This window comes from Festucalex cinctus, chromosome 14 (assembly GCF_051991245.1).
Source record: "Festucalex cinctus isolate MCC-2025b chromosome 14, RoL_Fcin_1.0, whole genome shotgun sequence".
NCBI classification, from domain to species: domain Eukaryota; kingdom Metazoa; phylum Chordata; class Actinopteri; order Syngnathiformes; family Syngnathidae; genus Festucalex; species Festucalex cinctus.
The window spans coordinates 17600001-17612848 of NC_135424.1; the positions used below are offsets into that span (position 1 = coordinate 17600001).

The 12848-nt window shown below is 42.0% G+C and overlaps 2 protein-coding genes across 10 annotated transcripts in view; one reads left to right on the forward strand and one right to left on the reverse strand.

Moving 5' to 3' along the window:
• adgrb3 (adhesion G protein-coupled receptor B3) overlaps positions 1 to 11790 on the reverse strand; it is a 138698-nt gene extending 126908 nt beyond the window's left edge. For 7 of the 9 annotated variants that reach the window (XM_077494674.1, XM_077494672.1, XM_077494670.1 and 4 more), the window contains exons 1-2: positions 11172 to 11789; positions 9225 to 9993 (exon numbers count right to left, since the gene is read on the reverse strand). In XM_077494674.1, coding sequence (XP_077350800.1) covers positions 9225 to 9978 — 754 coding nt within the window. In that variant the 5' untranslated portion in view covers positions 9979 to 9993; positions 11172 to 11789. Of the gene's footprint in view, positions 1 to 9224; positions 9994 to 11171 lie in introns of all 9 variants that reach the window. The other 2 variants (XM_077494671.1, XM_077494669.1) reach the window with 1 other exon arrangement.
• LOC144000900 (uncharacterized) lies at positions 89 to 5554 on the forward strand. Its single transcript, XM_077494675.1, has 2 exons — positions 89 to 120; positions 3994 to 5554. Exon 2 carries the CDS (start codon positions 3995 to 3997, stop codon positions 4697 to 4699), a length of 705 nt encoding a protein of 234 aa, XP_077350801.1. The 5' UTR covers positions 89 to 120; position 3994; the 3' UTR covers positions 4700 to 5554.
• Positions 11791 to 12848: the final 1058 nt, after the last annotated feature.

Consider the following 12848-nt stretch of genomic DNA (forward strand, 5'->3'; position numbering starts at 1 on the left):
AGTCGATTGGACTTACTTGAGCTGACCGTGCCTTTCACTAACAACTTTCTTTCCATCTCAGCAGAAATGACTGCGGAGGTTGAGACGAAGGAACGCGGAGGTCACAGCTATAAAAGCCAGGTACAAAACGCACCATGAAGGCATAGCATGGGAAATGTTTTTATAGTTGCCTCTAAGGTGATGTAATTCAGTGTGGAATTTTCAAAGGGATTGCCACAGAAAGCGCTATTTTCTATAGCTTAAGTTGAAAACCGCATATAGGGTAAACCTAACAGATTCAGGGCTGTCGAGCTGAAGCCTCTCCTTCACTGAATTGGAACTAAAATGGCCTCCAAGTGTACGGAACAATGGGGGTGAGCATAATGCAGTGTGACTACTGAGTGACTTGACTGAGATCCAAAGTGAATAAAAGGCCGCTCTATGTGAGGCAGCAGGGCTGAGCTGCGGCGGCACTCACGACTGCGGCGGGTGACGGCGCACTGGAGAGCCTTGCACCACGTTTTCGTTCCCCGATAAAATCTCATCGCCATCTTCCGCGTAGTCACAAAGCAGAACGTTCGCATGAAGTAAATGCAAGTGCACAACCAGAAATCTGCACACTATCACATTTAGTAATGCAGAGCTGCTCCTCTTTAATGGCAATTTCTCCATTATTCCGGCTAAACGAGGCTATGAAATTCAACTGTCATGTTTGAGTGCATTGCATGTTGCCTTTTAGGGGCCATGTCATTTTTCTTTAAGAAGGAAAGAGGATCAGGACTCATATTTGTGTTTGGAGCCTAATTCTTGTGCTAATAGAGGCTTTGGAGGCCCCCTTTGTGGACTCATGAAATATTCATTTGAATATCTTCCGTACTTTTGAGACCCAATTTATGAGTTTTCATGCAAATTAAACCACCCTGCTTGCCATGTTTTTCAATACATGGGGACAACATGCAAGCACACATGAAGGACTGAACAACCTCCCGACTGACGACCACATACTCAGACACCGCCTCACATGCAAATAACTCTTGAAAAACATTTTAAAAAATGTAATGCCAAATGTAATTTTATGAAAGTCCAGACAGCCAAGGCCACATTGTGATACATCACAAGCACGCCACGACTATTTGAAGCTTCATTAACACTCTACATTGGAATACAAACAAGAATACACTTCCCACCCGAAAGCAATGAGACGTATCGACCCCGATCCTCCAATGACAGCAAAACAACACAAATAACGAGACAGTCGACCGGGGCCGAGGGGAAAAACGAGTCAGTCGGCAGAGCAACAAAATGAGGGGATACCTCGTGAAGCGGTTGATTTCTCGAAGCCAGGAGCAGGCTGTGAAAGATATGAAGGTGCTCAAAGGGAATTAAAGGATTTTAAGCTTTTATCCTGTACATGGATAGTAAACACCAGCGTGTGTCAGGAGTGCCAGTTTTCATGATAATTTAGTGCAGGGATGGGCTTAAACTTAACTGCTGGAGGGGGCCCACAATTTTTTCATCAGTGCTACTTGGAGGCCACAGAGGAGCACACACTTCCTAACCAGATATATGACAAAAATGCTACTTTAGATCATGACAGAATTTGTGCTCTTAATACATTTCATTTTCAAAATACATTTGTAAATGCATGTACTTTGTATAAAAGATCCATTAGGCTAACCTAGCAAGCAATGGTTTGAAGCAAACAAGAAAATAACCACAAACTGTCATTTTTTTTTCTTTGCTTTTTCCAGTGCAAATGCCTTTGAGTCTCCCACAACAACAAAAAAGTTACCATTCAAGGACAACACAAAACTGCTATATGGCAAACCGAATTCAAGTGCAGGAATTCATTTGGATTATTTTTCCGCAAAAATCACCTCACTCAAAATTTCAATATTATTGAGGTATTACGCTCGCTCTCGCTCTGTATATCATTCTGAAACCGCAAAAAAAGTATTAGGTCTACTCATGTTGTAGTATGGGGCAGTATATTGCCGCATTTGAGAAAGGTGACTTTATACCAGGAAGTGTGCATGGTCGACGGGAAGCCCCCGTTGAATACGTTGATCCAATTTGCGAAGTCGCGGCGGGGGTGGTTGTTAAGGACCCCAACATTACCGACCGGCTTCAATCAGATGTCACTCGACAATGGTAACCCCCTTAAAGAAAAACATAACATACTTTACACGATTATAAACACATTTGTCTTTATTTAAAATAACATCAATTTACCGGGAGTTATTTGAAATGTGTAACTTGACGTAATGCAATATGATTTGGACTGACTGCATTTACCACAACAACAAATAACTTCAGCCATCTTTGTTGTTTACATTCATCTTGGACGCTTTGAGTTCGGAATTGGACAATCTGAGTGGGATAAACCCGATTTACCAACTTCCTCAAATGCGACATAAGACCCAGTGTAAGTGCAGCTAAGCCATGTCTGCCATCTAGTGGTCAATGGTGGTATTACAACTTAAAACTACAGTCGATGTATAATCATAATTTGCATATTTTCTTTCCTCATCAATTAAAAAAAAAAAAAACCCTTTTTTCCCATAATTATTTCACATTTACCCCCTTTTTAAACCCCATCAAGCACCGAAAAAAAATAAAAAAAAATCAGTGCTTTCAGATTACATTTTTGGGTTTGTTAAAAATAAATAAATAAAAAATCTTAAGTAAATCAATGAGCCACTCAGAGTGTGGTCTGCGAGCTGCCAGTTGTCCATCCCTGATTTAGTGGCATTCTGCACAAAAAAAGGAATGCACGGTAATAGAAATATCAATTTGGGGTGAATTTATATTAGTGTGAAATAAAGTCCGTTAACCATTTTAAAATTATGGGGAAAATGTACTTGTAAGACGTGTGTGCCGACATTTCCCAACCAAATGTCTGTAAGAGAAAGAAGATATAATCTGTCTGTTTCCTCCTACACAGTTTTTTTTTTTTTTTTTTTGTTAGCTTTAAAGTCACACTTATCTAAAAGCAGCCTGGACACGTCATCCAGACATCACTGCGCTGACAAACACACTCATTAGTTCACCTGTGGGCATTGGCGAGTCATCATGCCGTTGCATGTGTTGTACGAAGGCAGAACACACACAAGCACACGCACCCCCACACACACAAGGGAGAGGGAGAGCGAATTAAATCACAGTAAGTGTCAGTGCAGCACTGCTTTTACAACTTTTATGCATGAAACGGTGACAGCCATAAAAATGAAGCAGCATAAATGAGTCAGTAGCTGTGTTTAGCGTTTCCATTGTGTCGGTTTGGTTTTCAAAGTGGCACCGCATCAGCGAGCGAGGTCTGTCTTTTGTCTGTATAATCACCTTAAATATGTACAAGCTTTAACCTTTAAAACGGTCTCCTCCTTGCGTCTGCGTGTGCAACACGAGCGGGGGGCACTGCGGCAATCGCGCGTACAACCTCGGCTTTTGATAGGCTCCAAAGGCCTCCTCCTCAGCAGGAAGTTGAGAAGATCAAAGACGAGCGATTGTATCAAATACAGCCCTTGTCGACTGTTTGCGATGCTTTCTTCTTCATCAGGAACACCCACTCTGTCACTATGACGCCAGTAGGAGAGACAGCGCTCTTTTAAAACCCAGCGTGTTGATCTCCCCTGCTATCCAGATGAAAACGGATTTATTCAAACCTCCCATCAACCAACACTATAAATAGATGCTCGTGGAAAATCTTCCGAGGAGGGGGGGGAGAAATAAGCTGTGCTCTTAAGCTGATATTAACATGCTGAAAAATGTCAAATGTTATTCTGGAAAAGAGAATTCCCTCAGCAAATACGCATAAATTTGTAATTTGATCACTCAATTCTCATTATTAAAGCTATACTGCTTCTGGACTCCTGGCAAGTGGAGTTGAGGTATGTAATTCCACTTTCAAGGACGCATCTGTTGAGGAAGGACGCATCTGTACTTGCTCCTGCACTCGCTCGTGAATCTAACTACTTGTTGATTTTTGCATTGGGATTTTTAACTACATTGTTGCAGAATGCCTGGTGGAAAAAGAGCTGACGAGATTGAGGAGATAAAATCTTCTCTTAAAAAACTCAGTGGAATGGTTGCCGAATTACTTGAAATGAAGAAGAGCATTGAGCCACTTCTTCAGGAAATACAGCAATTGAAGAAAGAGACACAGGAAAAAGATCGACACATTGTTGCCTTGGAACAAAAAGTGGATGATTTGGAACAAAATCTTCGTATCAACGATGTGATAGTCACCGGTATCAAGATCAAGCCGCGCCGTGGCCCTTTGAGAGCTGCGGCTAGCACGAGCACGGAAGATTCTGACCAACATTCAGGGAACGAGACTGTGGAACAGCAAGTGACACTTCAACTCAGAGATTTGGGATTAACTGTTGATCCTGCGCACATTCAGATGTGCTTTTCGCTTCCAACTGGAGGGACACGACCACCGGCAGTTCTGATCAGGTTTGCTGACAGAAAGAAAAAGATTGCTCTACTGAGAGACCGTCACAAGCTTCGTGGGAAACATGTCTACATCAACGAAAACCTCACCAAACGAAATGCTGACATCGCCAAAAAGGCTCGACTAATGAGAAAGAATGGACTTATCGAAAGCACGTGGACAAAAGACTGCCGAATTTTTATTCAAACTAAAGATAACTCTGGTCAACTAAAAACACGAATCGTGAAAGGAGCTGAGGAATTGGCAGCGCTTGAGAGACAACAGTAATTCACAATATCACAACAACAACAACAACAACATCACTAATTACCCAAAGCTGGAGTTGTATATGATTATTTGCTGACTTTGCCAAGGCTAACTCTTGTTTATACACCTGCATTGATAACATGTATTGCTGTTCCCGTTTGAATCTAAATATTGTCTGGCTCGAATTCCGTTTGGACATTTGTTCTAACAGTCAAGGCGACATGATAAGGCTGTATTGTGGCTCCAATGAATCTGCTGTCAATACGCAAAATGGGGGTTGGTGGTCTGGTTCCTGGAATTTGGCTGGCGTGGGCCGCTCTGCTGGGTGAGCTAGGCTGGGCAGCGCACAGGAGTCATCAGATCCACAACATGCTAGCAACCAGTGGTGCTACCTGACCAGAATCGAGTGCTGAAATTGCTTGAAAGCAATGGGCCGAATGCAAGCCGATCTACTCTTCTGGAAAGCACAACATGTGTGAAAGCTGATCCGAGGTCAGCGAAGACCCTACTGGTGAAAGAGAAGAATTGCGCTTGCCTTGGCTGCTCGCCTGGCGGGGTGGGCTTGCTGGTGGCGTCTGGGGACCGATTCACCAGTTCCAAATGACTGGGACTAGCCACAATCTACACACGGACATTCAAGATGAACTGAGCGAGCAGTGTCTGGGATAGTATGGAATGGATAACGATAAAAATTAATGTCTATTCTAAATAATATATATGATTGATGCGTTATAGTAATGGGTCGATGGGGACGGGTCTCGAATAAGCTTCGGCTTCTACCCGTCAGCCCTTCTTTCGGACGTCAATGTTGCAAATGATGTGATGTGATTGATGTAAACTGTAATGTGTCCGAAAGGAAAAAATCAATAAACTAAACTAAACTAAACTAAACTAAACTAATTTCTGTTTAATTAATTATTTTTGAGTGAAGGTGCCTTACAGGTGTGGAATGTTAACTTCTAAGCAACTGGTAAACAAGCCGAATCAAAAACTTTGTATTGCATGGTATTATATGTCTGTGACTTTTGATTGCCCCCCGTTTTTTTTTTTTTTTGTTTGTTTGTTTGTTTGTTTTTAAAGATACATGGCTCATATCGTGAGAAATTCGTAACCTTTGGCCGGATTGTTTGTTTGTGTACTTTTCCCCACACCGCATAAATGACATTTGCTCAGTGCGTAACTTATTTACCAAAGCGTGAACCTGCCAAAGTGGAGTAAACACTTTGGACTGGCAAAGTGGTTCGAACACATTGAAATACATTTGAACGTATTTGCAAATACATTTGAATGTACTTGTAGGCTAAATGCTAAAAATATATATTTCCTATAATGCCACGGGGTATTGACTTGCACAATAATTTTTTTTTTTTAAGTTTTGTGCAATTTTTTTGGTTTTGTTATTCTGTCTGCAGTGCATGATTTCTGTGAGGCATTTTAACCCATAATACCACAGGGTATGCACATTACCCCGCGTCAAATACATATTTGCAAATACATTTGAACGTATACTTGCAAATGTATCTGAGTGCATTTAAATACGTCCGAACGTATGTTTGCCATACAAAAATGTTTACTCCACTTTGGCAGTTCCGCACTTCTGTGCGTATTTCACATTAATTTGTTTTTGGTTTGTTCATTTCTTTTTTTCATTTGAGCTACAAAGCACTCTGAGGAGGACACATCATTTAAAGGCACAACACGGCATACTACATTATTCTCTTTAACTATATTTTTATGTTATACAATATATAATTTTAAATAATACATTTATATTTAAAAATACAGTGCTATTTGTCTTTCTTGGTGGTCCATTTATTTCAACAGGGAATGTTGATTGTAGACACGTGATTAGAGCCATGAAACATTACCGGTAGGCCTCCGTATTCTCATAACTCGAACCTGTCTGAACCCCTAATGATTACTTTATATTGGAGCCAACCATTTGTTTACCGTTGTTTTTGTCGGCCGTAGAAATTAAAGCCTGCTCAATAAATGTACATGGATATTTGATTATTGTAAAATGTTATACAAGGTGAACTAATATACAGTATATATTTAATCTTGGACAATCTGACTCATTTAGTATTTCCATCATTAACAGTTGCAAAATTACTGTTTATCACCTTTTAGGAGTGGTCTCAAAGGCAGTGGCAGAGTATCTCAAGGGTGGAGCTCGACACAAAGCTCATTGTTGATTGGTCAAAAGGCATCATGCACTTCATCAGCATTCAGCCTTAGGGTTTATAATTTCAAACCGTAATGCGGTAAACCGAACAGCGCTGTACCGCTTGGTGGAAATGTGGCTTAAAGTAGATGTAGACTAGTGATCCAGGGTTGCCATGGCAATGACAGGGACACCATCCTTCTTATTACAAGCCGATGGACCAACTAAATGATATTGAAGCGTGCAGCAGCAGCCACCCAACAGGCCAAACTACTGCATAAAAGCATATTCGTCTTCTCATTGTGATCTCAAGGGAGTGATTGCTGCAACCATTACTTCAATCCCACAAGGGAATACTGATGTTCCATAACATTTGCTCCCTCATTATTTCCCCCACTAATCAAAATGTTCATTCATGACTTTGGTGATGAAGGCCACTGCTTTATGAGTCATCATCAGACATCTCACGCAACACTACCTGTTACACGACAGTCAAGCTATGTGTCAAGGCAGCCGCTGCACGAAGCTCCACGGTCTATCATGCATGACCTTATCAGAAGCATTTACTGTTAAAAGCTGATGTTATAACATGTTGCATTGCTCTATGGCAGCATTACAGTAAAACCACACATATAAAGATTTACAGTCTAATCGCGGTCATTTTACTCCAGGTCATGAATTACAGTTGAAGCCAAAAAATAAATGTTGCATTGTGTCCACCCAATTCATGATGCAAACGGCATAAAACCCAAACTTCCCTATAAGAAAATCTACAACGTATGCTGCATTTTTCAATTTAATTTGGCCTAAACTAATGAGCGGACATTTCATCCCCCCAAAAAACAAAAACAAAACAGTGGAACCTCTGACACCAAAGACAGTCACTTGTATTGGAATCCAACGTATTTGTTTTGATTGTTTTAATAGAAATAATGGAATATATTCAGTAATCAGTCTCAGGGTTTAAATGTCACAATTTGAGCAAGTATTTTACAAAAAAAAAAAAGTGAACTGAAACTCAGGCCTCCATTTTCATACATGCGCATTTGCTCAGCGGAGCAAATGTCGGCAGTTCCTGATTTTCATATCAGCCCAAGCCTCACTGTGCATGTTTGCCAGACCGGTTTCCGCCAAACTGGGTGGCCCGGCGAAGCAGACGGACTATCTTGGAAGTGTGACTGGCGGAGTCACAATTTGGCGGCAAAGAGTCAATCTAAACCTGACACCTACTCAGACCACGTCTAACACCGGCACAGGGTAGACAGCTGATCGAATGCAATGAATTGGGGTAATAACTAGAGCTGCAAGCAGCTAGGAAGGGCCATTTTGCTACACAATTTTTTGAAAATGACTCAATTGTTTTTGTTTTCCTGCCAGGCCTGATGTGTGTGCAAAATTTCATGTAGGTGTATTTCCCGCATGTTTGGACCATCAAAATTTGTTCAAGGCAAACATTGTGTCGCCATAGCAACAGTTCAAATATATAAAAAGCTTTGCTTTTACTATTCATCTTGAACATATTTAGATGAAACAACTAGAGTTTCATTATAATTTGGTTCAATATCTAGGAGTTCTTCAACAGAGGTCACTGCTTAGGCCCTAATAGGTCATCATACCCACCGAAAAGTTGTATTTTATTTTTTAAATTATCTTATTGGGCAGCACAGCAATCAGGGGAGCGGGAGTTCCTACTTTATGGCTAGATGTGCTTCCACTAGGACTAGCATGCCACATTTAGACGGAAATACCAACACTGGGTCGAACCCACCTCTGTGCAGACTTGCCTTGTGTCGCGCAGGTTTCCGCAGTCACAAAAATAGACTTTAATGGTGACGGTGTAATGTAACAGTAATTTGCTTGCATCTTTCTTTTTACAATCTAACTTGTGAGGCTACTGTAAAAGAAGTTAACCACTAAAATATGATCCACTCCACTCTAAGTTTAAAAAACAACAGATTAGTATTCACTGTGTATGTTTTTGCTCTTTTAATAGCCCTTGTTGAGGCTTTTGGAGTAAATAACTCCAAAAGATAAATCTATCAACACTCACCAATTGAAATATGGTTCAGTATTGAGTTTGATTGGGAATTTTGAAAAAGCCAAACACACACAGACATAATTTTTGTATTGGACTCCAGAGGCTCCACTGTAACAGTTAACACCCAACTCCAAGTTTTGTTGTCCAATTATTGGGGCAGCAACCATCTAATTAAAACTCTACTGTATGTGTGCTCTTTGTTTCATGGGCCATCACGCTTGAGACATGCAGTAGGAGAGGGCAGAAGGGGGGAGTGATCGACGTGCACATTAAATGATCTATGCATAAAATGTGCTCCATTACTATGTGAGCACAGAAGAAGGAAGACACAGCAGCATACTCACCTTCTTTAGGAGGCCGCTTCACTTCGGCACTCAGATTGCAGACCTGGCCTGCGTGCAGTTGGGGCGACAAGCATCCCTCCGTTTGGGCGTTGAGCGGTAAAACCACATTGTTGAGCATGAGCATGCTCTCGGACTCTCCGTCTCCTAAATGCTGGGGGCACGTGCATTTCGTGTAGACGATGCCGCACGTCTCCACCGTGCCCTTCTCTAATTTCAGGCAGTTTTCCAGCCACGTACAAAGCACTTGACACCCAAACTGGCTGGGGCTGGCCTTATTCAACACCAGAAACTCCACAATCGACTTCTCTTCTTCTTCCAGCTTCTGCGGTGTCAATCCGTTTGAATCGGAGGGGAAAACCCTCCGCAGCTGAACAAAATTTTTGTCGTAGAGCAAAAATACGTAAATATTCTTGGAATCACACAGGTACACTATTGACTCATTCACCTTGAGCAAGGCATTAATCTTTTCGTGTGAGTAGTGGTCAAATTGATAGGCGAGCAGAGAATACTCAGAGCAGCTCAGGTCTTGTTTGTATAGCTTCAGGTAGATGCTGTATTTGGTCGGGTCTGGGTTCTCCAGTGTCCACGTACAGTTTGTATAGTTCTTAGGGAACATTTCAGTCACAGAGTAGGATCCATAGATGACCCCCTTGACCAGAGTGGAACACCAATAATCTTGGGCACCAGTTAATCCAAACATAACCAGAAGATAAGTGGAAAATATATAAATCAACAAGTTTCGAACAGCCTTCATCCTATGTCATTTGGCCTGCAAGGAGGGAGAGATGAGGAGAATTACATAGTGAACAATACGGATGATTGGTCACGTGATGGGGTTCATGTATGAAAAATGGTACAAATCCATCACATCAACCGCAGCTGCATGTCTTTTGCACCCCGTCTTTCCATGCTTCATCACTACTGTACTTTGTGCAAACATTGCCACCTTGTGGTTACTCCGGCCATTATTTAATTATTTTCGACCATGCGTGTATATGTTTGTGTGTTGGGGTGGCATGGTTAAGACGTTTAGACGTTGTTAAGTAGATCGTGGTGGAAAAAGAAGATTATTATTTATTTATTTTTGCCATCAAAAGGCTCCGGCTTGTGTGTGCATCCGTGTGTATGTGTTTTATGCGGGCATTAATAAATAATAATGAAAAATAATAATAACGCACATTTCATGCGAAGAAAGCAGATTTGGGGAATAAAATGTTCCTAAATATAAGGCTTAATTAAAAAACAAATTGGACAGTTATTGGATGAAGACGGTGTGTGTGCTCGCGCGACGTGCACGGGGGCGTGTGTGAGAAGAAGAGGGAGGGAGAATGCAATGCCATGTCCTGATTGCTTTAATCCTGCAGGCAATGCAGCTGCGAGCGGGTGCGTGCACGCGCGCGTGGGTACGCGTGCTCGTCCATGCAACTGTGGAAGTGGAGGCGATGGACTCGCACGGTTTCCACACTCACATACAACATGCACACGAGCCAATACACCAGAATGGGGAATGGAATGGTGGTCCACCCCCCCCACCCCACAACTTATTTCCCGTGCAAGGCTTGCAGGGTGTGGAATCAGCTCGTGAGCTCTAAATCCACGCGAATCCACATCCTTTTGCAAGATTTATGTGCAGGGGCGTCAAGGGGAATCAGTATTCCGGGGGACGAGGAGAAATGGGTCGTCAGGAGAGACACGCTCGGTTTTATTGCCGAGGCTTCTAAAAAGCAATCGTCTCTCTGGGGGCGATGGGAATGGAGACACGGTGCCACTTTAAAGTGGTGTTTGCCTCTTACGAGACAGATCATCGCTTTGAATAAACATATCTGTTCATCTGCGTGGATTCGTGAGAGGGGCTACGCAAGCACACACACGTCAAGATTATCTCAATGCAAAAACTTTAACTGACACCAACACGCATATGGATACAATTAAAAAAAATAATCTTACCTTACACCGCGAAAGCTATGGCTATTTTCCCAACATACTTGACAACATCCTTTATAAATCAAGTCTGCAGCCCTCGAGTGAATCCATACTCCAACACGCACGCACGCACACACACGCACACGCACACAAGTCCGGCGCAACAAGATGCTTCAGTGGGTGTGAAAAAAAAAAAATCAAATCAAATCAAATGCGTTAAACTCCGCTTTCCCCGCTCGTATCCACGGTCCTCCTCCTCATCATCCGCATGGGCTTTCCCATCCAAACTCAAATAGAACGAAGCGACAGTCACAGAATTTCAGACTAAGAGATGGAAAAAAAATAGATCATTTTGTTTTACAATAACATCACGGGTTTATTCGCCATTTCTATTCCATTTCCAAGCAAGTCGTCAAGCGGCATCCTCTCGTCACGTCGAGAAAATAGAGAGGAGAGAAATCCGTCTAGAGTGGGTGGATGGGAGATGTTTGGGGGGCCAGTGAGGACGCAAAAAGGCGCTTTGCTGGCTGCTTGCGGAGCTCCAGGAGCGGGCTGCAATAACACGTCACACTCTCAGCACCATACACACGTACGTTCACTTCTTACTGCGTCTGGCACCAGCACCCACTTTCTTGCCTGCCCTCCTCCTCCTCCTCCTCCCCCTCCCTTTTCCCCTCCGTTTCCCCCGCACTTAATTCCAATCTAAAGGGGTTCCCCCCCTCAACCGGACCCTTCTCACTTATGCTCAGACAACGTTTGCAGCATGCATCATCCTCCAAAGATGGAATATTTCAAGGACTTTTTTGTAAGATTTTTTTTTTTTTTAACAATCGTATGGATGAGATTAACTGAGATTTCCAAAATAAAATCTGCGCCCTCTGTCACTGGGACCTGAAAGATGTTGTTGGACTCTTTTCTTTGGGCTCTCGTTCGTTTTTCTGTGCATCCTTGTACTGCGCTGCATGGGAAAAACTGACTATGGATTTATACTTATAGTGAAGTATGTCGGTTTGGGTCAAAGGGCTTCTTCATCTTTGACATTTTTTGGTCAAAAGTTTGATGAAACAGCAATTTCCCAAATTCCCCACCAGGTAGAGCAACAACTCTTCCATGAACTTGCATGCTGCATTCATGAGGAAATCCAGATGATCGGCCGCAGTTAGACAAATTGCAGTTGTCAATGACCATGAACACAGCATCGGTATTTTTTTCCTCAACTAGTTGTGGTCAAAATCTATCTCGATTTTCTGTACAATATACACAGTATTAGTACATTATGATGATTATGATGACACTGGCTATTTTGCATTAAGGGTTAAAATGGCACAATGCACCAATAGACTCAGCAGATGGCACTTCTGGGGGGGAGTAGGCGTTTATCATTATCTGGCGTTTTTTTTCAAGGTATTGGTTGTACTCGTGACGGCCATCTTGTGTAAAAAATTGCCATTAATTTCATGCAATTTTAACAAAAAATTGTATCATGGGATATTTCTTTAAAATAGTTTTTTTTTTTTTTAGTGCTAGTAGTATTGTTACTTGGTATCGGTGACGACTCGAGTTGAGTAAGGTACTTGTACTGGTATGAAAAAAATGTGTTAGCAAAATAATAATAATAAAAAATATTGGATAAAAAGTTTTTTTTTGCGCACATGCAAGTCAATACCCTGTGGAATTATGGGGGAGAGGGGATGCTATTTT

Bases quoted from the DNA above. Each gene is read 5' to 3' on its own strand.
- LOC144000900 (XM_077494675.1), top strand. From the start codon at position 3,995: ATGCCTGGTGGAAAAAGAGCTGACGAGATTGAGGAGATAAAATCTTCT.